We start from the raw sequence: 27,775 nt of genomic DNA on the forward strand, positions 1-27,775 counted from the left end.
ACTGCCTGATCCAACTCATTTCCAGTAAATTTGAAACCATAAAAACTGGTTTCTGGTTTTTAGCACCTGTTATGTTTTGAAAGGTACGCCAATGATTTCCCGAGCATATGTAGCATCATTTTTTGGTTCATATAATGCACTCTACCGCCCAAAAGATTCAAAATTTTAAAAGAAAATTGCTTGATTGGCAAATGTGCAAAAAATGCAGTTTGGCCAATTTGTTACACAAAAGATGTAAAATATCTGATTGCAATTCTCTAGCTAACGCAAATCAAGAAATTGATTGAAATGGTGAGTGCCTGTATAAGAACCAAGTCGCAATCTTGATGCAAACGTAAGCATTGATTATTTTCCTGGTATTCTTTAAGTAAACGTAAATATCTCATTATCTTCCGAAAAGTATTTCCCTTCACGAATTTGAGATAGACCAAATCAGGAGCTCAAAAAATAGTTTCGAAAAATAAAAATAGGAGTGATAGGCAGACAATTATTAAGCTTTATTGCACGCGACAAAAACAAATTATCTTTCTTGGATGATTGAATCTTGCTTAAGAGGAACACTTATGACAATGAGAATAATTTTTGATTGTGTATAAAAATCTTCCTCAAATCCTGGAAAAATATGTATCATTTTCTCAAATAAAACTTTTATCACTTTTTGTTGTCCCCTTCAAAGTGTTGGGGTTCAAAATTAGTTGAACTTTTGAGTGATAATGTCAAAAACACAACAGCATCAATTTTACTGTGAGGTTTTCTTTGGATTTTTGTGTGTTTCTTATTTTTCCTGCATTTTTCAACTATGCATTACAAAACTCGAGAATATGTCCATTTCTTTCTGCAGAATTATCAGTGTACTAACTCTTGGTTCAATAGCTAAGTACTGTTCACTTCAACAAGCTGGAACTGAATCAAATGACAAATTCAGTCTATGCCCTGTACAGCTTGGCCATAATATTGGTTTTCCTCAAAATGCTCAGTATGAGGGTTGCCGCACTACATTTTTCTTAAATATCCTGCACCTAAGATGCCCTATACATTTGGCATGTTTTGGAAAACATAGCCATTTCATTTATCAGGTGTGTAGAGAGTTTCTTTTTTGTATTTGTTTATTTCAATCCCTTTGCATGCACGGAAAATCAATCAGAAAATGGATAACAGGACAAGAGATCGGAGAATCGCTCATGTCTGAAAAGACCTTTTAGTGAGCGTTTACCCTTTTGAATATTTGACGTTTTGGAGAAAAGAACATTTTTGTAGGGGGATAAGAAACAAAGAAATAAAAAGAGAAAGACGTGGAAGTAAGCCCACAATAAGGAAATTGTCCAATAATATAACTGGACCTGTAATCCGTTCCTTTCATTGAGGAAGGAGTAATGCCCTGTTAATTTGCCTTATCATTGCAAAATGCAGGAATTTTTTGGCCAAACCTTGATACCCTGTTAAGTCTTAAAGTCGAAGCAACCCCCATCTTGTTCCAAAGAATGTATAAAACGTGTCAAACCCGTTTTCTTAACAGTTTAGCTAAGAAATGACACATATTAAGTTCTAAATACTGACCAACCATGATGAAAAATGATCATTGAGTGCAACTGTGCCGCAAACCATTGCGATGATTCCCCTGGAAGGAGCTAAGTCATTCAATCTCTACTCTCGTTTTTCAGGGGATTGATTCGGTCGTTCGATCAAGCTGACCCCTATTCGGACATTTAGGCAAGCGTCGGTACCAGCAAACAAACTTGCCTGCCAATGCTAGTGATGCAAAATTGACGTTTTCAAACTGGTTTTAACAAAACTGACCGTTCCTCATATAGCAATGTGAAAGAAGGGGTCAGCCTCTCAAAAACGTGTTTGAAGCCCCAAACTTGCATCACTGACACTGGTACCAGCAAACAAACGAACCTGCCAGAGCTTGCCTAAACGTCCCCATATAACTTGGAAATACCTAATCAGTAGTCAATTCTCAATCTTAGCATGCCCGTCCATTTTCCAGTGGTTCCTAGAGCAGCTAGCTCACCTGTTTGCCGGTCTCGGCCTCCTTCCCCTCGCCCTCTGCCCCTGATCTAGCTCGCTCGCCCGGTTTTTCGCCCTCTCATGCATGCCGCTCAGCCACTTCAATGTTCATTGAACACCATGAGAGGAATGTGGTGCGTTGCTCGCGTTCCTTGCTTTGCTCGGCAGAACTCCTTCACAGTCGGAAGTGAAGGATCTTGGAGTTCGTAAGGCTCATTCCTCCTGAAAGTGGAATGGTTCCACCACCAGGCAAACAGTCGGAACCAGGCGGGAAAGCGTGCTACAGTCGTTCTCGAAACAACAATAAGACCAGGCCATGCCTCTTCTATGAGGACACGCCAGATTCCCTTGGATCAGATGTGAAGCAACATGTGCGATGCCCATCCCGTTGATCAGATCGCCGAGAATCTGTTCTTGGGGGACAAGAAGGCCGCCACGGATTTGGAACTCATTGGACGACTGAAATTGACGCACATTGTCACGGCTGAGCTGATTCCATTGCCACACTCCGTCTCATCCACCTTTCCGCATTTAGCTATCCTCCACGTGGCTTTTCCGGATGTGCCAGAGGCGGATCTTTTGACGCATTTGGAACAAACCACCCATTTCATTCGTGAAGGGGTGGAATACGGGGCGGTTTTGGTCCATTGCTATCACGGAGTCTCGAGGAGTGCTGCCATAGTAGCTGCCTTTCTTATGCGAACCCGCCATTGGACGTTGGACAAGGCTTTAGCTTTGATTCGCCGAGCTCGACCCGCCATTGGACCCAATGACGGGTTTCTACGGCAATTGGCGCTCTACAAACGGATGCAATGCCGTTTGGATGTCCATGACAAGGCCTACAAGTTGTACAAGCTCCAATGTGTCTCTAACCAGGTGAAAACGACCAAGATTCTACCTCATGAATTCTATCAGCCCTCGGGTGTGGTTGAAACTGCCCATGGGCCCTCCTCCACCACTGCCACTTCAGGTAGCCCCATGACTTATCACACCCGATTCAAGTGCAAGAAGTGTCGACAGACTTTGGGATCTCAAATCAACGTATTGCCGCACGAAAGAGGACAAACCTTGGATTGGAACACCCTTGGCCTTCAAGATGAGAGCGAGTTGCGAGAGTGTCAGCAAGGAGTCTTCTTTGAGCCTTTGATGTGGATGGGCAAGATATTTTCCACCACGCTCTCGGAAAAACTGCATTGCAACAAGTGCCTTTACAAATTGGGCTCTTATTCCTGGGTGGGGACAGTTCAATGTGCCTGTGGGGGTGGAACCACGCCCGGTTTCCTCCTCAACCTCAACCGAGTTGATCGGTGCACCATGTTGAAAGTGGTTGAAGCCGATCTTTGAATTGTGATCGAATCCTCCCCCTCCCTCGCTATTTGGCAATTCCAGCTCGTTATGTTTTGGTTCACGAACCTTTCACACCCTCCCCTATTGGATGTATTTGTGATGGCCCTAATAGTGAGTCAAGGTGTGGGGGCTTTGACCTTTATAATTGGATAACTGGCTAAGGACTTGGTAATCTAATGAGTTGAGACCAAGAATGATGAAGGGAGCTTGTTGAAGAGACGTACGCATAACAGCGCACCTTATTTCCATCAACAACACTATAATTGGCCCTCTAGTTGAAAAGCAAGGCGGGCTTTGCTCTTTCCCATTGGATTCACTCGACTCTCTTTCTTGATTGGGTTCATGGAAACTGATCATCATTTGTCGTGTGCAGTGTGTATGCCTCACTAATGGACCTTTACGGAGACCGACCACGATGCCAGATGATGATGATGAGCCCTTGGCATCGAGATTATTTTGGTAATCCTCAAACATCCAAAGCCCGCGTATTATTATTGGTATATCATTAGGACCAAAAAATGTCTAGCCCCCAGAGAAGAACAAGATCCGGACCCAATCTGGGAACAATGAATAAAAAGACCTTTATTGTCAATTGCTCACGTAATGAATGAGGGAATGAGATTTGTATGAGACCTTCCATTGGGTAAAACGGGTAAAACGAGTATTCCGAGTTTACATCACTTTTTTGATGATGGCAGGAGCAGGCACTCCCATCAAGTCTCACAACTTATTTCGGATGGGACGGAGGTTATCGATGCTTTGATCCCAATCCGTGTCGCTCAAAAGCGTGTTGACCTCATCCAAGTTCTCCTCGGGAACAATTGTGCGGTCGGCAAAGGTCAATAGAGCTTCAAACAGTTTATTAGCCGTAACTTTCCGAATCCTCGGGAACTTGTGGCACAAGAAAATGGCCAATTGGACCAAGCTTTTCTTGACCGTGAGTTCGTCGTGGGATTGGAGTAAGGCACAAATCACATCACAGCTAAGCATAAGTTTCTGCGGATCACCAGATTTAGATATTTCGTTCTTGACCAGGGTCAGCAACTCGAAAGAGAACGTGTGCGTTTCATCTTCGAGAATCGCTTCGAAGTGACTTGTGGTGAGAAGTTGGTCCAGAAACTTCAACACTGGAATGGTGACTCGGTCAACCTTGTGGTTGTCCCTCAGAACGGTTAAAGTGGCCTGAGCAAATCGATTCAGAGCCGTTCCGTCCATGGTGTCCAGTTCCTTGAATAAGGCTGCACTCGAATGTTTCACAAGTCTCTCAGTGAGACCACCCACACTGACCACTAACCCAACCAGGACCTTTTCAAGGTACTCGTCGAAATGAATGAGCTTCGTGAACACCGGAAACGTCTCCGATTCCACTGTCCATTGAAAGGTAACCATGTCCAATTGATCCGGAAACAGGGCCTTGACTTCCTTTGCCCGAGGGATTCCAGGCACTTGCTTATCGTGGTACAACAAGCTGGCGAAGAGTTTGGTGGCCAGACCCCGGGTCCGATCGATTTTTTCCATAGCTTGCTGAGCGAGGCGGGGCATCAGGTCTCGGATGCAGATTTCGGGAACCAAATCGGCCTCAAGATCTACCAAGTCCAAAGTCAGGGAACAGAGGGACGACATGGCCGCTTCTCGGACCCAAGCACCCACATCACCTCGACGGTCAAGGGTGTAATCGTTGAAGCCACCCAAGAGACACTGGTACAAACGAACCACGGTCGATGGAACGAGTTTGTCACCATCTGTAAGACGGATTAGATCAGAAATTATTTTCATAATCCATTGCAGGAAAGTTTGCATTCGTAATATATGATGTAATTTTAGCATACTTTGAAATTAAAACTTATCAATCTGACTCGTTAAGAAAAGAAACAATTGTGGCAAATTTGCTTTTGATCCAAGCCCACATTAAATTGAAAGATGAATAGATTTTTTTGAAAGCATATGAAGAAAAACGTGCGAAGGCTAAGTATTTCCAAGAACTGAGATTGAACTTTACAGGCTTCCCCCCCCTGTGTAATATTGATATTAAGCCAAAAAGAAATTCAATGCAGGTGCGAACACATCTTGAAATATTGACTCATTATAGAAAGACCAGGATTCTTGCGCAAGACCATTCAAACATAAACAAGCTGGGCATGATCGCTACTTAATAAATCTCGACATGGATATGAGTTAAGAATGCGAGGGTGAAAAAGATCCTAGGAACCAAATAATCTACGTATAGCTTGCACTCACCAGTGTCTCTTGAGAACCCAACGGTCTGTGCAATCGAAGTGAGAGCGAGAATCGAATCACGTCGACCTTCCGCCCATTTCTCTGTACTGGGCGTGATCTCGGTGCATTTGATCAACTTCTTCAAAACATCCCCGACCCGACCACTCAAAGCGAAGCCCGGGAACGCCCCCAAAGCCATAGCAAAACCTCGGCGATGCAATTCGCTCGAGTCGAGCTCGTGCAAATACTCGTCCAGGATGGCATCACGTTTATCTAGCAGAAGCTCTCCGGACTTCACATCCTTGAGATACTCGGACAAGAAATTGGGAACAGCGGCTCGGGCTTGATCCTGGATCATGGGGTCGGAGTTGGATAAGTTCTCGGCTGAAATTTAATTTCTGTTAACTAAAGCTTGAAACCAATCAGGCTTGAAAGATGGCCCTACTCAGAATGGCATGCCAAAGCTCAACAGTTTGGTCTTGGTGGACGGGAAATTTGGCCTTGGAGCAATTACTAATGTAACTGGTCACTGCTTGGCGTAACATGTCGCCACCGGTCATTCGCAAGGAGAGCTTTTCCACTAATGCACTTCCCACGGACTTGATATCCGAGATGGTGCCCGGTTCTGCAATGAAAATGCTCAGATGAGACCAATGAGAACTTGATCCCAAAAAATCCAATTCCAACTGAATTCTAGATCTTACCCAGAACATCTTGTAAGGTTTGGCCTTTCGTCTGAGCATCCTTGGCCAGGGCAAAGCAAACGGATCCAATGGCCACAATGCTTCCATGCTTGGCGAAAAGGTCCGAACCTTTGGCCTCTTTCAGAAGCTTGGACATCACCTCCTTCTTCATCATGTCTGGATTGATCGGCGTCAGATTATGCAGGGACTCTGCGGCTAATTCGCGGATGGCCGAGTCCCAGTGATTGATTTTCTTCTCGATCAAGTGGTCCACCAAAGCCGGGAGATAATTGCCCAACTTAGCCACAAATACACTCAATTCCAAGTAGGTGTGGCTTCGACTGCCCACAGCGTAATAATCGGCCTGCGTCAAGATCTCAATCCCGTGGGGAAAGGTGCCTTGTCGACCAACGTTCTCCTGAAATGCGGCAGATGCGGCTCGACGACAATTAACTTCACGGTCAAAGATGGTCACGGTCAGCAGAGCACTCGCGATTTGATCCACGAATGGTCGAAGCACTTCGGGGTCAAAAGCTCGGGCAAAGGCCCAACAAACGTAGCAGGCCGCATCTCGGATGTGTGAGCCCACCGAGAAACTGCCCTTCTTCTCGTCGTAGACCAAGGCCTTTAGCACAACACGGACCACTTCTTTGAGTCGCTGAGGCAACAAAAGGCCGCGGCGACCGAGTTCGGCCAAGGCCAGACATCCTCCGTGCCAAGCTCCGTCGGATTCTCGGAGGGAGAACAGCTTCAGCAAAGACCCGACCACGTCATCGGCCAATTCCTGGGGTAAACGATTGGTGATTCGACCAATGCCTGAGGTTGGAAAAAAAAGGACATACTTTTAATTTTGCGATATTAAAAATCGATGTTATTTGTATGAAAAGAGTAACAATACATACCCCGTAACTTTAAGCAGATCAAGCGAATCATATGCTAATTTGTATCAAAGTTCTATATCAGTGTGCTACTAATTTACACCAAACGCGTTTTACAAAACTCGAGTTCATCAATTATGGTTTAGGTTTTGTTCTATACATGTGGGTGGACTTGATAACTGAATGAATTTCTGACTAGTACGTTCGTATGTCAATGACTAGAATGATACATCCTAGATGAGCACGAGCATGTGCTCACCTAGTACAGCACAGGTATGTAAGTTTTCAACCTGAGTTACAATTTATTCATGAGGCAACAAAGTCTAGGATATTGTGAAAAAATACGAGTATTTCGGAGGAGACTACAAAGTAGGGCAGAGGCGAGTCCCAACGGTAGATATTACAACTTTTCTGCCGGACTCCAAGGTCACGCAAACACCTAGTTTGATTTCATAAATCCAAATTAGGCTAATGCAATCACCTTTAAAGGGCTCGTATCTTACGTGGTCAATTCATGACGGACTTCAACCAGTTTTCTAAAGAAATACATTCAAAAAAAATGAACGGTCAATTTTTCTAGAGTCGGGTAAAAGCTCGGACTCGTCCCAGCACTACTTATGGTATTTAAGTTTCCATCAGTCAAAGCATCGGGTAAAGTGTATTTTGAGTCGATAAAGTGGGCAAAGTATCATTAACGAATTGGCTTTTCCGTTTGGGAATTTTCGAGCTTCGGCTCAGGTTAAAAAAATTGAGCGCTGATGGCCCTACCCTTGGTTGATAAGCCTAAGACTGACCTTTAGCGGCCGACCATCGAATGACCGTGTCCTTGTCCCGGAGTCCTATCAGGAGCTCTTCAATGACGTCCTCAATCTCATCCGGGATGTCATAGTCATCCTCCCCCCCGTCATCCGGATGGAGTTCCAGATTCTCTTTCTGACCCGTCAACATACCACTCTGATCGGGTTGCAGGTTGAAGGCCAAGGACCGATTGCCCCGTTGATACCGCCAGGCAGCCACACGGGCTTTCAAAAAGATCAACCCAAAGCGTTGGATGACCTTGAGATTCAATTTGCGCAGCCAAGCACTCAAATTGTGCTTCAGGTCCAAGGCCAGTATGGCTTTCAGCAGGCGGGGCGTGAAGGCCAGCAGATCGTGGCGTTTGCCTTGCTTGTACACGGCCGCCAAGGCCTTGAGTGCCCCCATTTTGGCCGTGTTGACCGCCTGCGCGTCACGGGCCAGAGTGAGGGCCCAGTCGAAAAATTCGGGCAAGAGCTCGACCACAATTTCGGGGCGAGTCAAGAACTTGGAGGCCAACATGGCCGCCCCATCTTGGGCCCGATTGGCCACCCGCAGACATTGGCGGGTGGCTTGGTAAATGCGTCTTTTCAAGGTCAGGGCCTGTTGCCCGCTGTCAAAGCGGCTCATGTCGAAAGGAATCAAGATCAGCATGGACATCCAAAGTAAGAGCACATTCACAGTTTCCCAATGCGGCTCCACGGCCCGTAGTTCTTGGCTTAAGAGGGCTAACACGGGCTCGACATCGGCCACTTCATGGGGAAAGTGCCGCACGGCCACTTTGGCCTGCCGGACTTTGACCAGGTGGCCCGTGAATGCGGCGGCTTGGTGCAAGATCTCGGGCCGGTCGGCATTGGCCCGCATGATGGCCAAGAGCTGCCTGAGAAAATGGGGCAAATGCGGGTCGAGCAAATGGGGTTGTTCTTGGTAATAGTCCAGCACGATGGTGAAGTGCTGGTAGGTCCATTCCCACTGGGCGGGTAAGCCCCGCTCCGCCCCTTGGGCCAACACCTCAATCCAAGCTTGCACTTGCCGGGCTTCTTGAAAAGCCTCGAGCGCGCACCCTAAACCCACCGCATTCGTGTATAAATCGTCCGGTACGGGCCCTGGAGGCGTGGCCTCCGCTGATGCGGTCGACCCGCTCATGCTCACCAGCCACAGACCGTTCAATCTGACCGGGTGTGACACTTCAAGGGCCCATCAAGGCAGCAACTGGTCTGAGAGAGGGGGTCGGTCGGTCTGTCAGCCAGGTACGTATTAGTACTACCAGGGACACTGTACATATAACAGTTCATATAAACGGTACAGGGAACCATCTAGATAGGCTGCCATTTTAGCTGGCCTCACGGTGCTCCAGCCATAAGTCATTATTCAGATTGGCCATATGGCTCACGAGCTTGGCCAGCCCTGGGTACCCGGACTACGGCTTGACTGTGGTCCTACCCTCGGCCCATATTCTTCCGTTCCGGCTGAGATGAAGCGGATGAAGCGCCGAGTTTGGCCACCCTGAGCTCAGCGTTCAGCCGGCATGAGTCACATGGTTCATGCGTGAGTCATCGGAGTCAGGCCCGGCGTGTGTTCGTGACGATTCCCTCGTCCGATTTTGAGGGGTAGAAAGGGTAGAACGGAGAAAATAGTTAGGTGGGACATTCCTCGGATATTATGTCATGGGGTAGTTTTCAGGGGCCTAACCAACATATTAGAACATGCGGGGGGAATGATGACCAATGGGCTGGGTAAAATGAAGTGGCCACCGATACAGCTAACCCGGCTGGCCTTCTGTGGCCCACTTACAATCCATCTCATAACAGGGTCCTCATCTTGATCGTTTATTTTGCCCTAGCTTCCGAAGTTTGGTGCCTTTTCGTAAGGTCAGGGGAGACTATTAGGCCTAACATTTTTTTCTCGGTTGGATCTCATCGAGGAGTTTGCCGCCTCATACACTCTTGACCTACCATTTTCATCACGAAAGCGAATGATGAGCGGACGGGTCCAATCTTGCTTTGGTTGATCAATTCTAAAACATGGTAGAATGTCGTCTCTTTGTAATGCACCTAACCATTTATCTTCAGCATATAAAATCGGTCTTAATTCTGACTGATTATAATTTCAGTTAGGGACTTTTGATTTGATTTATAGCGGCAAAACCAAAACTTTCCTTGAGATTCTTTTTGAAAGCTACACCTCCTTTGGCAAGTCCATCATAAATGATGCATGAGAACTAAAAGGTTTTTCGTCCTCCCGACCAACATCAATTAAATCACACAGTCGCATATCACAAAGAAAGATGATTCTTCGTGAAAAAGACCGAACCATAAATCAACAGGCGTGTTGTCAAATTATTCTTGTCAAATGTTAAATTTGAAACCTGAATACATGTAAATGAAATGATACTGGATTTTCAATGAAACTCAGCATAATCGCTTCTGAAAGTTCTGTTGTTTCTTTTCTTCAAGTTCATTTGTGCGTTAAGCTGATTGTAGCAGATAATCTGATACGGGTTGAATTTCATGATGCTGAATCGAGTCCAAGATCCAGGATTCCAGCAAATGGGTCTTGCCACCCCCAATGTCGACAGTCTTTTCACTTTCACCTATAATCACATGAGCTTCTCGGGCTCGTTTTACCACTTGACCTCCTCCCAATTGCACCAGTTCTTTCAATTCTGTCCGAGACACTTGATGCGTGCGGGATGCTCTGATATAAACAGGTCCAACGGAGGCAAACAAATCGGATTTGTAAACATCCTGACCGAACGATGTTCGATCCAAACGACACCGTTGCACAGCTGTAGACAAGTCCACGCGTTCATAAGGTTCTTCGTCCACGTGATAAGCATGCTCTAGACAATCCCGCACCCACTGGATGGAGACAATCCAGCAACCCTGAAGGACGCCTTTCAACCAGTTGATAGTTCTCCACCTACCCTGATCCCCGCCTACAATCACGTGGCTGGTTGAGGGTGTCACTTTGGAGGCTAACTTGAACTTGCCAAGTGTATTCAACACTTGACGAGTCACCGTCAATTCCTCTTCGGAACAAGCCGTGCAAACAATTTCGGACCAAAGAGGTCGCTTTGGGCATTTCTTGACTTTAGGTGTCATGAATTCGACAGAACTTCGACGAGAGGGTTGGATTCTTCGCGCTTGCGTGGGAAAAGATGACGAAGAGGAAGCTGTGGAGGAGGTCACATTTGGACACTTGACCTTCTTTTCTTTTCGAATATGCTTGGTCGGTTCTTTGATTTGAGTTCTCCGAGGGGGTTGAGCCATGACAATGCGGCTACGATCCTTGATGATTTTGGTCTTGGACTTGGTTTTGGGTACGGTTTTGACAGCTACTTGAGTATGAACATTTTCAACGATGGGTTTGAGCACGTCCGTTTGGACTAAATCTGGAGTTTCCGAGAGTAAATCATTTTGGGAGAACAACTGGTGGCGTTTTTTGAACTTGAGATTTTTTTTAATGACGGGTTGGATTGGTTTGTTGGGTGTTATAAGAGCCTTCTTCTCTTCACGGTTCTGAAAATAAAGCGAACATTTTTTTGAAGGGCATTTACTCTTTTTTTCTTCAAAATTTTCTTCAAAATTTGATTAGATCCTCAATCAAATCAAGTTCAAAGGAAACGAAGTCGTTTCAATAAAAATTACATCTTAAGCCTTGTTTTGTGGATTTTTTTTGTTTTAACACTGCAGTACGCATAAAACGAAAGGCGAAAAGATTTTCAGGATCTCTTCAAGGCTATTTTTTTGACCATTATTTCTCCATCATTGGACCACTTGATATCACACATAATTGGCTTAAATTTGTCAATGAGCGTATTTTTAACAAGTAAATAGTCTATCTCAAAAACACGCTAAATAGTCTCTAACCATAGAAAATGCACATAAGGAAGAAATCACAATCTTATACCTTTGAGCCACCTTGTCATGCAGATCCTGGAAAGTGAATCGAATTGTCTCACAGGAGTAGGACATCAACTTAAATCTAATCCGGATCTTACCTGCCAAAGACTGGCTTCTCGACATTGTTTACCCATCTTTTCCTCGGCCAGCCAACCATCTGCCGCTAAATTCCGTCTGGGCGGATCAATATTTCTATCACACGAACTCGACAGGCCCTTAGCTTTGGCGAAGAACGGTGAACTAGCCGGTTCCGATGCGGATTCGGGTTCCGGACTTGAATGTCCCGGGTCATTCTGAGGTTCGGGTTCCGTGCCGTTGGGGCGGGTCAAAGGGGATCGGAGGCCGGGCGTGCTCGCGCCATTCGAATTCGATCGACTCAATGGGGTGCCCGGAGGGTCAGGCACGGGCGTGCGGAAGTATTTCTTAACTAATCGACGAGCTAAAGGCGTATCAAAGTCTTCGCTGGAACATGGACTGCCCAAGGGCGTACCTGCCGCGCGGGGCGTGGCTGGCTTAGGCGAGGTCCAAAGCATGGGCGAGCGAAGTTCGTCCAAAATATTTAAAATGTCATCTTTATCTTGACTCCGCTCAATGGGCGGCACCCACTGGAGTGGAGGCCCGGGTCGGAAAAGCGGCGACGCCTCGGGCGGACCTATGAAGGAGGGTTCGCGACCTTTGGCCCGTCGACGCGAGCGGGCCTCGATCCATTGCCGCATTTCATCGTCACTTTTGGGCTGCATGGACTTGAGTTTGCGCAGTTTGGGGAACAACCCGGGCGAATCATACTGGGAACACGACACACTAGGAAACTGGCTTTCATCGGCCCGGTATCCCAAATCACGACTGGTCAAAACCCACCGGACTGACACGATAAAGCAGCCTTGCCGTTTGGCCTTGTTATACGTGGACAAACTGCCGTCCTTGAAAATGAGATGCGTGGTCTTCTTGGTCAGATTGCCGGTGATGAGCGCGCCCAATCGCGCCAATTCCTCTTCCACGAACTTTGACCGATTCTCGTGTCGGGATCGGACTTGAACGCAAGCCACCACCGATGCCAAGATCTGGGTGGAGGCCACGCCCGGAGTTGGCCGCTCGGGCCCGGCCCCACGGTCTTCCCACTGGGCGATCAACGCCTGGGCCGAATCCGTGCTCAAGTCGGTCACACTGATGCCCGCATGGGGCCGGAAAGTCACTTCGGTTTCGAGGTCCAAACGCGCGTTGATATTGGCCGGGGTCAAATGCATCGGACTGTCCAAGCGACAAGTGCGCAAAGTCGGTGACAAGCCGGAGGCGGGCCCGGGGGACGGGCTGGCTTGGGATTGGAGCCACTGGTCCACCTTGGCCTGGGCGGTGGCCTCTTGCGTGGCGGCCACATAGGACCGGGGCCGGGCGGCCGAACCGCGGTGGGGACTAGCCTGGGCAAAGACGGGATGCTGGATGCGGCGCGGCCTGGGTACATCAAGCCCAGTGGGCCGACCCGGACCGGGCTGAGAGTCGGGCGTTTCCAGGATGTGTGTGGGGTGGTGGACGGGCGAGGTAGGTGTATCCGGGACGACCCGACCCCCGGAGGCATGGCCGCGGGCCAACGAGAGGCGGGTGGAACGGCGCGGTTCCGGGGTTTCAGACGTCACCGAGCCCGATCTGTTTGAGGGTCAAATTGAAAGGGGAATTTCCGCGAAGCCGCTGAGTGCACCCATAAAGAGGAGACCATGGGAGCCGTACGTGTATTATGCATTGNTAAGTTCGGATTTGGGAGCTTGGGAGGGCAACTTTGAACTGATACGTTGACCGGCCATTCAGGTTGGCCACAGAGCACAACGTGTTTGAGGGTCAAATTGAAAGGGGAATTTCCGCGAAGCCGCTGAGTGCACCCATAAAGAGGAGACCATGGGAGCCGTACGTGTATTATGCATTGTAGGAATTCGATATTGATTTCCCATGGTCATTTTCTTGGGACCAACCATATTCCGGATTTAGCTATGATAAGAATACATTGTCAAAACTTGATTTCAAATTACATAGCTTATCGTAAAATTGAAATTATAGTTGGATCCCATGGGCGATTGATCTAGATATTGGTAGCCCTCTTTCCCCAACCAAAAACGAATGCTTAGCCCCAAAATTAGGACATCAAATCGGATGTATTTCAATTCACCTGTTTCTTGATTACATAACCTGTTCCGTTTGGCCTGGCTATTATTTTCAATGGAGCCATATCATTTTTTTTTCTGGGCCCACCAAGAACAACCTAACGTGGAAATATTGGGTCCCAGAATTCTTGCCCTTGGAACACCTGATTCAGTGATCAATTCAAGTTTGCTATTCTTTGAGTATCGTCATTGACCCTCCCATCCAATGGAAGGTCCCACACTTTTGTGGTTCATTTATCCCCGTCGTCCTATAGTGGCTTAGGGACTCAAGATGGCTGATAAAGGGATATTTTTGGCATAGCTGAAAGCTGGCTGGGTAGGCGGTAGCAGCTGGTCTCTGGCCAACCATCGATCAGCTGATTGGTGATAGCTGTAGACTCCGACAACATATGTTGTTTTCACGTTGTCCAGCAGAAATTGCGAAAGTTTGGCAGTTCCGATGGGCGAAAGAGCTGGACTGAGGCATGGTGAGGAAAACCGATTAGTGCCACCCTCTCGAATTTCTCCTCCCCATACCAACAGCATTTTTTGTCGATGTCTAGTGAAAGGTAAAGATTACTTAACAGTGCTGGGTTTTGATGGTCCATTGCTATTTTTTGCTCTTTGCCAAGCTCGCCAAATCCGGACTTATGTCTTTTTGTAGAATTAAGTTTTGCAAAAATCTAAGAAATAATTAATAGCTCTTTTCGTGACGCGTCCAGACTCGAATCCTTTCGAAAAGGGTCAATACCGGCCATTTTCTCCCAAAAAAAAAAAATCGAGTAAATGACTCGAGTGCACCCGGGCTCGAGTTCGAACTTGCCCCAGCACTAAATTGCTTAATAAAGAAATATCAGCTGATTCGCTCGTTCTCTGATTGATCAACAAACAGACCGGAATATCAGCAACATGTGGAGTTGCTAAAACTCATCCTAAAATTCTAACCCTTTGAGGCCTTGATGTCGCTCTGGCCTCGAGTGCGAGGTCACATTTGGGGCATGGTCCATGTCGGAGCTTTGCCCGGCACGCCTTTAAATGCTGGGCAATGGCGAGCCCGGCTGGACCAAGCCCTAAGCGAATCCCGGATCTACGCTCAACACGGCTTGGACGGGATCATTCTGGAGAATATGCACGATCTGCCCTATGTTCAGCCTCAGGGTCACTTGATGAACGGACATAGGGACACCAAATCTTGGAGAGCATGGGTAGCTAGGATGAGCTGGAGGACCTCCCGAGACCCCATCAATTAGAGTAGTGGATGACTTTGGAGTCGATGAGTTTCACGAATGTCGCTTTGAGGAGGATCTTGGAAAATATAGCTTGGACTGGAAGTCATTTTGTAATAACGAACTAGAGACCTCTGCCTTAGCTCGGCTCAATAGCTCAATATCAGTCCGGTTACTCTTGAGACTCTTCCGCAACTAATGGGTGAGCTTCACCGTAAGTTTTGGGCTACAAGTACTCACTCAGTCTCATATCTACCTTTTTATGGGAAGGGGGGGGGGAGGCTCTGAAGTGGGTTTAACGGGCCTGGGTGGCTCAAGGTGCTCAGAGCCCAAGAGCGACGTCTTGAAGTCCCGTCTGTCAATTGACCCTGAATGCATTCTCCTTCAGCCATGGGCCCAGAAATCACGGCTCATATGGCCGTGATTGCCCACGAGGTTCGGGCCATCACCCCCTCACACATGTCGGTGGGCATTCAGATCTTGGCGGGGGCCAATCGTGAAGCCATGGCTGTGGCGCAAAGTGCGCAACTCCAATTCATTCGGGCCGAGGGATTTGTGTTTGGTCACTTGGGAGATGAAGGCTGGTTGGAGTCCTGCGCCGGTCAGCTCCTGCGCTACCGTCGACATATTGGAGCCCAGGACGTGGCTGTTTTCTGTGACATTAAAAAGAAGCACTCAGCACACGCTGTCACCCAAGACGTCAGCATTGAAGAGACTGCGCAAGCGGCGCAGTTCTTCTTAGCCGACGGCCTGATTGTGACGGGCGCTAGCACGGGCTCGCCGGCTGACCCGCGTGAGCTGGCTCGTGTACAACAGGCTACACCCAAAATGCCAGTTATGGTGGGTTCGGGCGTGGATTTGGGGAACGTCGAGAAATATATGAGCGCTCAGGCCCTGATTGTCGGTTCCCATTTTAAAGAAGGGGGTCATTGGGCCCACAAGTTGGACCAGAAAAGAATCGAGGCATTTATGGCCAAGGTATCCATCTTGCGAAATAAACAGAACGCTTGAAAGAAGACATCCAACGTAGAGGGATTGCTTTATGAAGAGATGCTTATGTTTTTTTCAGTTATGGCTTCAAATGGCAGCCGCTATCTTTTTTGGTGCTCCAATGAGTTGACCCAGTTCCGGATTCCAGAGTTTCACGCTCTCTCAGAGCTGTTCCAGATCAACCTCAAGTGGGTGGATCAAAATGAAAAAATGCCCTGGATCATCTTAGACCTGGAAAGTGAGTCTCAAGCTCGCCAAATCTTGAGCCGCAGTTTGTCCGTGAAGTATTGCATACACTTATGGGGCTCGGGAGATGGCGTGCCAAAAATGCATGAAGCGGTCAAAGCGTTTCCCTCCGAGTTCAAAGAGCCTTATTTCCTGGAATCCTTGTCTTTTAAAGTCTACGTGGAGGCCTTCATGAAGAAATTGACCATGGCTCAAAGGGTGGAGCGAATAGAAACTTTTGACTATCTACCAATCAAAGGACCAATCCGAATGAAGGACCCAGATGTGATTTTTTCTTACTTCGAGTACTATGGCGATGACCAAAACAGATTGGACGAGCATCCTCGTCAAGCGTTTTTTGGTCGCTTCATTGGTGACGGTCAACGTCATCTCATGTCCAAGTTGTCCATTAAGACTCGAAAATTTATCGGAAACACCACCATGGATCCTCTTCTCTCCTTGTTCATGGCCAATTTATCCCTAGTGCGACCCAATGACCTGGTCTTGGATCCTTTTGTGGGGACGGGTTCGATCCCCGTTGCAGCCGCTCAATTTGGCGCTTTCATCCTCGGTTCTGACATTGACTTTCTCGTTATTCACGCCAAAACCCGACCTTCCCGATGGAAGCAAAAGATCAGGGCTCAAGATGAGAGTATGAAGGCCAATTTCCAGCAATATGGATTGGCTGCCAAGTACTTGGATGTCGTTGTGGCGGACTCGAGTCGACCCATTTGGGCCCGGAAATCGATTTTGAACGCCATTGTAACAGATCCACCGTACGGAATACGTGAAACCATTTTGAAAGTGGGCACAGAGAAAAAAGATCTGGTGATCCCAGAGGAGTTCTTGGAAACGCATTACCCACAGAAAGTTGAATATGGGATCAGTGACGTGTTCTATGATTTGCTCAATTTTGGCGCAGAATCGTTGTGCGAAAGAGGCCGATTGGCGTTCTGGCTTCCGGTGAACCGAGAAGAATATTCGGAAGAACGATTACCTCGTCATCCGAATCTTGTGCTGAAGTTCAATGTGGAACAAGTGTTGAGTTGTCATACGAGCAGACGGCTCTTAGTTATGGAGAAGGTATGACTTTTTGCTCTGGCTATAGTAAAAACATTTTTTACGAGTAGGTCAATGGTGATTCATTTGCCAAATATTCATTATGAAGTTATCATGAACGATAATATATGCACTCTTGGTGTTCAATTTTTGAACATTGCATGCCTCTCTTTAGAGCAAGTGTCATATTGAGGTAGAACAAGCGTCATATTGACGTCTCCATTTTGGCCTACAACAAGTATGAAACACTTACTTTTTATGAGTCTTGAATTTCAAGTCCAACCCACATTTTCCAACTCAAACCTCGTCTAAAAGTGTTAATAAATAATGAATAGCTCTAACGCACTTCCTAACCACATTTACATTAGAATGACATGCTGGAAATTGGACAAAACTACTGTAGAACCTATGTTACGGAGTCATGTCTCTTTTATTTTTATTGTGCCATAAAACACCATAACCGAACATAAACCTGAAAGGAACGAGCGTTTAAGAAACACCTTTCGCTGATCCGAAAAAGTACTTGTGTCTCATATTCAAGTCGTTACTTCATTAGGAATTGATTTTGTAAGGTGTAACAAAGCAAAGGAAAGAAAAATTCAAAGATTTTCTTTGAAGCAGATGGAGCATTCCTATTCTGGAATCCTTTGTTGGGCCCCACCTTAATGTAGGGTGTGGGGCCTAACGAAAACAAGACACCCTGCAACAACACTTTGCTAGGCATCTACAGGGTTTCACATTGCCATCGTTTTCGTGACAAAAATAGATCTGAGTAAGCTCCGAAACCAAATATGTTTACCTTCAATCAAAAAATGAAAAGGTGGTTGAACTTTTAAGTCGTCCATTTGAGGCTTAGTCTAGTCTTGTTCATGAGGGTATTAAATTCAAACCACAACAACGACCTACTTTCCAACTATTGTAATTGACTCTCGAGACCCTAGTTGTTCAGAAATATTAATCCCATCTTTTCCACTTGTCATTTTTATTAAAATTATTCAAATATAGTACTATTTGGGAATATTTTGCTCCACTTACTTCGACCATCTCGTTGTATATCATTCGCAGTCATGGAAATTTGAGTTCATGCTTTCATCCCAATGATGAATATTTGTAGAAAAGTAATAATATTTTCCTTTTGTTTTCCTCTGTTTTTCGACAGGTCACGACGAAGGAAGGAGGCAGAGCTGTTCCACAAGAAGCTATTCCGGATTTTCGGGACAGCATTCAATCTGCTTATGCTCTGGACAAGAAAGATCGTAAGGAACGCATCAAGAAATTTGGCCATCTCAACCTGAACGGAAAGTGCTCGGACACAAATAAAACAGCGGACTTGTAGAAAACCAAAATGTACTTGTTTATTGCTTATCTACTATCAAACGAGTTCAGATGAATGATGGTCACAAATATTGGGATTTCACATGACAGGACAAAAGCTGATACATTATCACACGGGTAGTTTGGTTTAGTTAAGTAAAAGTTATTATTTCGCTTCAGATCTTTCTGGATTTCGATAGAAAACATCAGCTAAAACGGTGATGCTGAACCGTGCCTTGATGCCTGGAGTTGAAATACTGAGAAATCTCTCTCAAGACCAACCGCGACAATAACTATATTAAGAGAAGGAGAAAACGGTTTTAGTGCAGATGCTCAGCATTCAAAATGCCTTATCAGTGTTAGTAAAATTGAATTCGAATCAACCGATTGTGTTCCTATTTACACAAGACGATTGGATTTAACTTCCACCTGAATTGTACATTTGTGCTCATTTGAAGTGGCCCAAGCTTACGTGAAAATCTTTTTCCAAGACTACGCCAATTTCAAAATGCCCTCTTTGCAAATATACCGTCTTTCCCAAAAATGAAGAAAAAAACAACACACTCGGTTGATTGAGGACAATCCAAGTCATTTTTTCCTGTAAGGATACTTACAATAAGTGCCAACACATCCGCTCCCATGAGCATGTAGAACACGTATTTGAGCTCAGGAATAGCTCCCGCCATGTATGGTCCAATGGCCGCTCCAATGGATCCCGTTCCATCTATGATCGAAGTCACCGTGGCCAAAGCCATCGAGGATCCACGAAGACTCGGATGAGTGCCAAGTTCGGCCGACACGGCGGTCGTGATTAGAGCGTAGGGCCCGTTGACCAAAAGGCCCACCATGAGCAACATAACCACATTGGTCGAGAAGCACCCGTTGGAGACATGCCAGTTGATGGGACAGATGCTTCCGAACCATTCGTAGGTGAACAGCTAATGTGAGAAGGGAAAAACCAAACCAATGGGTTTCAGATGTTTGGGGATGGCAAATGTTCGGCCTTACCATTGGAATTGCTAAAACCAGCATGACAGCACACGTGGTGGCGCTTTTGCCGGTGTAATCCGAGGCTAGTCCGGCAATTATACCGCCCAGGATGCCTCCAATGTCGAACAAGGTGGAAAGATAGGCTGCATTTTCCGACGTTATGTATTTACCTGAGAGGCAGAATAATATTGAAGGGGTGTACCCACTTTAGAGCAGTGACAAACTGTCAATCGCTTACCGTTCTCTTTGATGAACGTTGGTAACCAGAAGAGGAAGGTATAACTCACTAATTTGGCAAAAAAAAGACACAAGGCGAATTCTGCCACACCCTGTAATGGAATCAACACAAATCAAGCACTCAAGCCTCAAATGGCGTCGCCATGATTGCTAAGTCAGTCTTACTGGGATTTTCAAGGCACCCCAGAATGTGATGGGACTTGAATGGTGCTCCTGAAGATTGGCCTCAATCTCGTTCGGGTCCACAATATTCGCATTCTGAGATAAATGAGACAATTGTAACCATTACGTCAAGCTCAAGGCGTCAAATTGTGCATTGCTTATTCGGACAAGGTCACATGTGTGCAATGCAAAAATGTCAAAGGCAAACGAAAATCATTGGGATTTTACAATTGGTTTGGTACACGTGGCAAAACCATGAAAAAAAAAAACCCGCAATCCCAAGAACAACATTCGAAAAGCTTACTACAATGCTCTCGGACGTAGAGTTAGATCGTCGAAGAACTTGCAATCCGTCATCATCCTTAAAACATGCATGTGATTTATTGAATTGGTTCCAACCTGGACCGTGTTCCCGACTTACATCGTCAGAGTCTCCCAGAAGGGGCGTGGTCTCTCCAGAGCGAGGCTGTTCATGATAGGCGGTGTCCGAACCGGGTCCGGAAGTTGGCACACTGGTTAAACCGGCCTAAGTGGGCAAGATGAGCAAAGAATAGGACGATTCCAATGTCGTTCTTGGAACTGGATATTCAAGGCCAACTTACATAGTTTCTACTGGAATCCACATCCAATCCGACATATTCGGGCTTGGGCACCAAGATGAACCAGAAGATGAATCCAACCGAGCCGATGATCATACCAGGGAGGATGAAGGACATGGCCCAATCTGTTTCCACGTAAACACCTACGGTACACAATCGCAATCGAGAGCAAGTCACTTGCGTGTTAAAAATTGGAACAAGCAAGGGAGAACCTCGATGAAAGTGGACATGGTTCTTTAGACAGGAAAATGATCCATCAATTGCTTTGGTTTTTGGCGTGAGATCGGACTTATATGAGACACAACGATAAACAGGACAATCTAATGTGAGGGTTAATAATCTTCTCCGGTCAAATAACCTAGATGACAAGATGGCAAGAATCTTGTTGAATGGGAAACAAATGATTGTTTGAAGTTTGTACTAATGGTATAGGAGCTCAACTTTTTCGGATAAATGCAATATATAAATGCATAATACTGAAAGTCCTCATTGGTTTATAAGTCAGCACAACTGTCTAGTATTGGGTGGCTGATTTTTCATGCACATATCTGTCTTCTATGAACGTAATTTAGCCGTTTCGAAAAAAGTTACGATCATGAAAACTTGAATAGGAGAAGGGCTAAATATTAAAGAAAGATAGCGCGATCAAATACAATGTTTTCTGCCCATTATGATATGGCAGAACTTGCAATCATCTGAGGTGAATTCACGGCCACCCGGTCCTTCTTGCATTATTCTAGTAAGTGAACACGAACCTGCTAGAAGCGATCCTAAAATGTTGCCAATGGAGGTGTGCGAGTTCCAAATCCCAAAGATTAGGCCTTTCTTGCCCTTGCCAAACCAATGGGCGACCACCGTGACCACACCAGGCCAACCCGTGGTTTGAAAAGCGCCCGCAAAAACCTGAACAGAATAACCATCACACCTAGGTCAAAGTCACGGCCCCAGGGCAATCTTTGCAATGTTAAAAGTCCTACCTGAATGGTGAGATAATAGTAGAAACTGTGAATCTCCCAATACTTGCCCAAACCAAAGGCCATGGTGAACAATCCGCACAGCATCATGCCCGTGGACAGAAAATACCTCAAATCAACGCGCTCGGCCACAAAACCGCTGCAACAAGAACACATTCGCATGCTCGACCTATAGATTGTCTTAGGACTCGGTCGTCGATATTACCTGATAAACATGAAGAAGGCGTAAGAGAATAAGAAAGACGTGTCCAACAGGCCTTCAATGCGTTTGGCATCCCGCTCTTCCTGGCCATTCATTTGGTCTAGGAACAAAAGACATGTGAGGGCCATCCGGTTTCCAGGATCACCTGATCCCAGGGAAAACTCACCAATGAACGAGGTGCAATTGCCTTTTTCGCCGGCTGACTCCGTGCAATTCAACAGAATGGTCTTGACTACACTGATGGGTTTGCGGGACATGTGGTAGCACGTATAGGCCACATAGGTCAGGAACAGAATGAAGAACTTGTATCTGAGGGAGCACAACTCATACATTCAGACGTCACGCCCGCTTCAATGACTTCATCCATGACTTACGATTGTAATCGAGCCGCGGGCGCAATGGGACACACCCAAGGTTGGATCCATCGGACCACCCGGGGACAACCCGCATTATCCACCAGCATGCTGCCCACGAGAGTAGAGAGGGTTTGACGAGTCCAGGCCCAGGGGAGTTTCCAAGTCGGACTAAGCGCCCGACCGATACGCCCTCCAATCGTTTGTAGTGGGATCCCGCCGACAATCTTGCCACAATGTCCAATGTCAAAGGCCCGATGAGGGGCTGGCTACGCGTCACCAATTGGACAGGAAATCCCGAATCAGCCACAAAGCAGGAGGATTCCGATCCACACTCAAACTAGCAATGCAATGCGATGATAACATGACGACAAGCCCACTAATATAGTCCAGGAGTAGTAGTAGTAGTAGTAGTAGTAGTAGTAGTAGTAGTAGTAGTAGTAGTAGTAGTTGACAGGAGCACTTGTACAACAATTGTGCGATAATCGACAGAGCTCTTTCTCTCTGTCTGATCTGTTCGTTCTGTTCATGTGTTGATCTTGGACGGCGGGGAGGAGGTGCCGATGGGGGATGAACACGCTCAAGACGGCGGGGAGGAGAGGGAGCACAAAGACGGAAGCGTGCCCGATGAGGAGATGAATGGCGATGGGGGTAGCTCGGGTCGCCACCAGCCAGTTCAGGGGGAGGACATGGGGTTCGACTCAGCGGAGCCCTGGCGTCATAGAGTAAGTTGGACCAAGAGTTGGCACGGCCAAGAATCCAAGCCCACCAGTTTTCACGTAGATGTGCCAGGTAATCAAAGTCTCCCAAAGGGGAATATCTTTGAAGCACAATGGCCACGAAAAACATGGATGGCCTCCGACATGGCCTCTGAAATAGTGGTCTGGCTTTGGCTTTGATTCCCAGTCTCTATTTTACCAATACGTAGTCGAGGTAATCCTGCCACCTGGCGTTTTGGAATCGAACTTACAGTCAGCTGTTTGTTATGATTTGCTTTGGGGTGGGCAGAATTTGAGTTCAAGAAGAGGTTTTCTCATTTTCAGATTAATGTTTATTTGAGGAGTTTGCCAACTGAAGCACAAAATACTTTAGCCATAATCACAAACTTCTGCAAATATAGACTCAATGAGCTTCCCGCCAAATTAGCCTGCTCCTAGTCATAGGAACTCTGAGCCACTTTTCAAATTGAAATAATAAAATGAGGATTATAGATTGCTTCAATTACAGGCAGGTCATTTTACATAATTCACTTGAAAATTGGTTCTTTTCAAGCCAAACAGTTGAAGTTTATTTTATGCTTGCAACATAACTTTGGACATATTTCCTGAATTCCTAGGCAGCTTAGTTTGGGGCTCAAATTTTGCCAAGTTCATTTATTCAACAAGATCTGGCAGCTGTATTGAGTGCTGTTTTGGAATAAAGTGAATGGATTACGAGAAAAGAAATTTTGGCCTCTCTTTGCTGTCCACATTTCTAGAAGTACGTGGAATAATCCAACATTTGCCGCCCAACCCAATCAGTGAGGCTCAGAGGCTCAAGGGTTCAAAGACTTCTCTAGACACTTCTTCCAAATCCCGTCCATACCAATGCTATGCTCTCAGGTTATTCAGAGGTCTGGCTTGAAAGAGCATTTGCATATTACTTCTTCTTTCTTCCGGTCAACTATTTTTGGGCCACTCACTCTTCATGAGACCCATTCTGATTGCTGACTGAGTGAAGGTTGAATCAGTTGTCTTGCCTGCCTTTCAGAACAAAGATCAATGCACAAGTGAGTGCATGATAGGTAGAGTTGTAAAAAAAAATTTGATTAAATTTGGCAAAGTAGTGGCTAAAAAAGTTGGGGAAAGTGGCGAAATAGTCAGGAAAATGGTCAATAGAATATGCAGGAAACAAGCACTTAGTGGTGTACTTCTAGAGTTTGAGGTACCAGAAGCTAGATTGCCAAATTAAAACCTCTGGACATTAGACAGACCCCAAAAAGGTAACTAATTTGGAAATTGCTTTCCTAAGACTTTTGAAATTGAAGGATCTTCCCCTCATTCTGGTCACCCTGAAGAAATTCTTAGCAAATTGCTTTAAGTTATAAATGCTTCTATGAACTTTCTTGGTCAAAGCAACTATGAGCCACTTTTCAAAAAAAAAAGTATACATGTATATAAAATTATGAGTATGTGAGTAAGGTATAAAGTATAAGAACGTAGATCTATTCAATTGAAGGCAGAAATTCTTAGCAAATTGCTTTAAGTTATAAATGCTTCTATGAACTTTCTTGGTCAAAGCAACTATGAGCCACTTTTCAAAAAAAAAGTATACATGTATATAAAATTATGAGTATGTGAGTAAGGTATAAAGTATAAGAACGTAGATCTATTCAATTGAAGGCAGATCATTTTTTATATTATTTCCTTGGAAAGTGGTTTCTTTCAAAGTTATGGTGTCAAAAGCTTATGTTGCTGACCAAGAGCAGGTTGAAAATTCAAATTTGATGTAGTGCTTACTAAATAACTTTGACCATATCTCCTGAGTTCCCTAAGCAAAGCTTTGGGCTTAAACTTGGCCAAGTTCATATATTCAACATGATCTTGTGGTCCTATGAAGTGCTTATTTAGAATAAAGTGAACAGTTTAGAAGATAAGAAATTTTTGCTTCTATTCGCAGTCCGTAGCTCTAGAAGTCTGTGGCTGAACTCATTGTCGTACTCTTCTAAATACAGAGCCCTAGTTGTACCTTCAACTGCATTTCTTCACCATGCAGCTTTGAGCTTTGTTGGGACATCTCCTCCCTAAGGCGCCCTTGTTTCAAACACTAGAACATATTAATTTCGTTTTCCCCCTTCTTGGCAATTCTTTTCAATGGTTGAATGTTGATGATGAGGGCAATCTGGCACCATTGGACTGATCACTTCCTTAGCATGAGGCGGACACGATGTCATCGACAACAAACACAAAAGCAGGGCTGGTAAATAAGTAGGTGAAAACTCAAAAAGGAGGAGGGAAGAGGAGAGAGTCCATGAGCGAAGGCCAGGTTGGTGGTGTCAAACACGATGATGAAATCCCATTCAACTCGTTTGATCCATTTGTCGTTGTAGCAATAAATATGGTTACTAGAATTCTTAACATTTGGTACTCAATTAATGGCGTAGGTATGACAGAAAGATGTTGAATAATGATTCTGCTGCTCTTCACATTCACCGATTTCTATGAAGATGAGCAAGAGGAACAACCTCGAGGTTATATAAACACGGAGTATTCGCTAATATCGAATATTTTGACATCACTCAAGGTATGCTAATACAGTACATGGAGTGCCAAAAGACATCTCGGCTTGGATCTTATCATATTTGAAAGGCCGCACAGCTATGGCCGAGTTTCTGGGGACACAAGAAACACGAATATTGATCAAAGGAACTCCACAAGGCGGAATATTATTGCCCCTCATGTGGAACAACGTTTTCGATAGTCTCCTAAACACATTAAACAGGGGACCAATTTAAATGATTGCTATTGCTAATGATACCCTCTAACAATAACTGGCCATGACCCCAAGTACATTGGCCGACCTCATGAACCAGTCCTTGATAGAAGTGCAAAAGTGGGGTGAGATACATGCAACACCTAAGCTATTATCTTTTCGAGGAAGAAAGGGCAACTAATTGTGAAAATCGATATCCTCCTCGAACTCTCCATTATTCTGGAGGGCTGCACCTAAATCTTTCATAGATGAAACCTGCGCAATATCTTTACCTCCATTATCTACGAGTGGCGTATTCAAAGGGGTTGGTTTATTCCGTTCTGGGCCATATTACTCTCAATAACCCAAGAGTAAATTTTATCCATGTCCTGCGCAAGGCTAACGGAATCTTGGCCATTCCAACAAGACACTAACTTATCGTCGTCAGCATAAGAAGAGAGACTGGCAGTAATTTCAAGCTATTGGAGCGAGGCAACGTATAATTTAAAAAGGAGGGGCCCTAAGATGGAGCCCTGGGGAACACCTGACTTGACATCATATGTGACAATAAGGGATCCCCCCTAGAGAGCTCTAGATCCCCCGACCTTAACAATTTGCTTCCTATCCTGAATGAAGCTTCTTATCCAATTGAGAACCTTGCCTTGAATCCCAATGTCATGAAGTCTATTCAATAAAAGGCCATGATCTACTTTTTAAAAGGCCTTGGCAAAATCAAGATAGATAACATCAACTGACTCGTGTCTTTCCAGTCCTTCAATGGCCTGCACTAAATGCTCAATCAATTGGGTAACCGTGCTAAAATGTGCTCGGAACCCTTGCGAGCCAGGAGGAAGGACTTCATGGACCTCAAGAAACTACTAAATTGAACCTTATGATCTTCTCAAACACCTTCGCAATAACCGAAGTGAGAGAAATCGGCCTAAAGTTACTGGGGAGCGATTTATCTCCCCCTTGAAAAATTGGAACAACGTGAGCTAATTTCAGTGAATATGGAAACTTGCCCTGATCCAAGATGCAACGCATCAAGTAAGAGAGAAAACAGGAGCAAGAACCAGTGAGCATCTCATCAGAAACTGAGATGTCACACCATCAGGAGCAGGAGAGCTCGACAGCCTCAAGTCCGGGATGGCCGCTAAAGCATCTTGATCTTGACTACAAGATCATCAAATGGCTCAATGTGACTAACAACTTCTATCTCAACACACTCGTCAATAGAACAATGAAATGAACTGTTGCGTCTAAACTCAGCGGGGTTGAAAACACACTGGAGAATTGATCTCCTAGCATGTTAGCCATAGGCTCTACTTTGCTAATGGCTTCCCCATCAACCTCAAAAGGCCCAACAGGGTGTTTCATCTTTCTCTTAGAGTTTGCATAATTCAGATTCGACATGACCATTTGAACCACGTTACTCTCAGTTTGTAAGTGATCATTTTCGATGGAGGCCTTAATCTTACCTTGAATTATTTGGCAAATTTCTGTGTTTCACGCACCATCATCTCGTTAAATCGACGGAGCTTTTTGCTGGGTTGAAAAGAGCTTTGTCCACTCAGACAGTGCGAGAGGAGGAGAATCAGTTCTTGTTTGGGGGGGACTTCCTTATCACTGCTGGGATTAGAATCCCAACAGTTCAAGGCGAGAAGTTTATTCATTTTCCTTAACTTTGATTTATATATATTATTTGATCGACCAACGAATTGAAGTTGGCTGATCAGGCTAACCCTTGAATATAAGGTTGATCTGAAATTATATTTAAAAATTTGTCCAAGTCTGACTTGAAAGATGCTACCGGATCAACAAGGCCTACGTATTCCCTACGAATATCAGAGGGAAGCAAATTAAACAATGAAGGAGCCCGAGAAAGAAGAGATGTGGACTTCATTGTTCGAACTAGCCTGGATTCTCGAAGACTTGAAGGCGCTCGCAATACGCACATTAAGCCTCTGCGGTCACTAGATTTGACCCTAAATCCTGGATTGGGACAAAGCTCATGAATGCTTTTGAAAACG

General features: G+C 45.5%; 5 protein-coding genes across 8 annotated transcripts; 2 read left to right on the forward strand and 3 right to left on the reverse strand.

Annotated features, from left to right (window-relative positions):
* Nucleotides 1-2,102: 2,102 nt before the first annotated feature.
* LOC131890984 (dual specificity protein phosphatase MPK-4-like) lies at nt 2,103-3,949 on the forward strand. Its single transcript, XM_059240449.1, has one exon. The coding sequence runs from the start codon at nt 2,380-2,382 to the stop codon at nt 3,352-3,354; it is 975 nt and encodes a 324-aa protein (XP_059096432.1). The 5' UTR covers nt 2,103-2,379; the 3' UTR covers nt 3,355-3,949.
* On the reverse strand, nt 3,914-9,167 carry LOC131890983 (tubulin-specific chaperone D-like). The gene is made up of 5 exons (XM_059240448.1): nt 7,930-9,167; nt 6,279-7,073; nt 6,020-6,199; nt 5,596-5,958; nt 3,914-5,099 (listed from the first exon to the last, which is right to left on the reverse strand). Exons 1-5 carry the CDS (start codon nt 9,074-9,076, stop codon nt 4,078-4,080), a joined length of 3,507 nt encoding a protein of 1,168 aa, XP_059096431.1. The 5' UTR covers nt 9,077-9,167; the 3' UTR covers nt 3,914-4,077.
* Nucleotides 9,168-10,261: 1,094 nt separating this feature from the next.
* On the reverse strand, nt 10,262-13,454 carry LOC131890985 (microcephalin-like). The gene is made up of 2 exons (XM_059240450.1): nt 11,934-13,454; nt 10,262-11,451 (listed from the first exon to the last, which is right to left on the reverse strand). Exons 1-2 carry the CDS (start codon nt 13,077-13,079, stop codon nt 10,399-10,401), a joined length of 2,199 nt encoding a protein of 732 aa, XP_059096433.1. The 5' UTR covers nt 13,080-13,454; the 3' UTR covers nt 10,262-10,398.
* A 939-nt stretch (nt 13,455-14,393) lies between these two features.
* Nucleotides 14,394-19,127, forward strand: LOC131890987 (uncharacterized protein F13E9.13, mitochondrial-like). Of its 3 annotated transcripts, none has more exons than XM_059240453.1 (3): nt 14,394-14,533; nt 16,260-17,488; nt 18,624-19,127. In XM_059240453.1, exons 1-3 carry the CDS (start codon nt 14,425-14,427, stop codon nt 18,798-18,800), a joined length of 1,515 nt encoding a protein of 504 aa, XP_059096436.1. In that variant the 5' UTR covers nt 14,394-14,424; the 3' UTR covers nt 18,801-19,127. The 3 variants fall into 3 exon arrangements, with proteins under 3 accessions (XP_059096436.1, XP_059096439.1, XP_059096438.1); XM_059240456.1 differs by lacking the exons at nt 14,394-14,533; nt 18,624-19,127 and adding exons at nt 14,841-15,122; nt 15,579-16,168 and having other exon boundaries at nt 16,260-16,461; XM_059240455.1 differs by lacking the exon at nt 14,394-14,533 and adding an exon at nt 16,032-16,168.
* Nucleotides 18,795-23,178, reverse strand: LOC131890986 (glucose-6-phosphate exchanger SLC37A2-like). Of its 2 annotated transcripts, XM_059240451.1 has the most exons (13): nt 22,317-23,178; nt 22,109-22,251; nt 21,946-22,042; nt 21,744-21,879; nt 21,522-21,669; nt 20,770-20,909; nt 20,589-20,693; nt 20,472-20,528; nt 20,171-20,263; nt 20,007-20,097; nt 19,787-19,938; nt 19,393-19,716; nt 18,795-19,071 (listed from the first exon to the last, which is right to left on the reverse strand). In XM_059240451.1, exons 1-13 carry the CDS (start codon nt 22,403-22,405, stop codon nt 18,985-18,987), a joined length of 1,662 nt encoding a protein of 553 aa, XP_059096434.1. In that variant the 5' UTR covers nt 22,406-23,178; the 3' UTR covers nt 18,795-18,984. The 2 variants fall into 2 exon arrangements, with proteins under 2 accessions (XP_059096434.1, XP_059096435.1); XM_059240452.1 differs by lacking the exon at nt 20,472-20,528 and having other exon boundaries at nt 22,317-23,173.
* Between the last annotated feature and the right edge of the window lie 4,597 nt (nt 23,179-27,775).

The sequence above is a fragment of the Tigriopus californicus genome, chromosome 11 (genome assembly GCF_007210705.1).
Source record: "Tigriopus californicus strain San Diego chromosome 11, Tcal_SD_v2.1, whole genome shotgun sequence".
Classification (NCBI taxonomy): Eukaryota; Metazoa; Arthropoda; class Copepoda; order Harpacticoida; family Harpacticidae; genus Tigriopus; species Tigriopus californicus.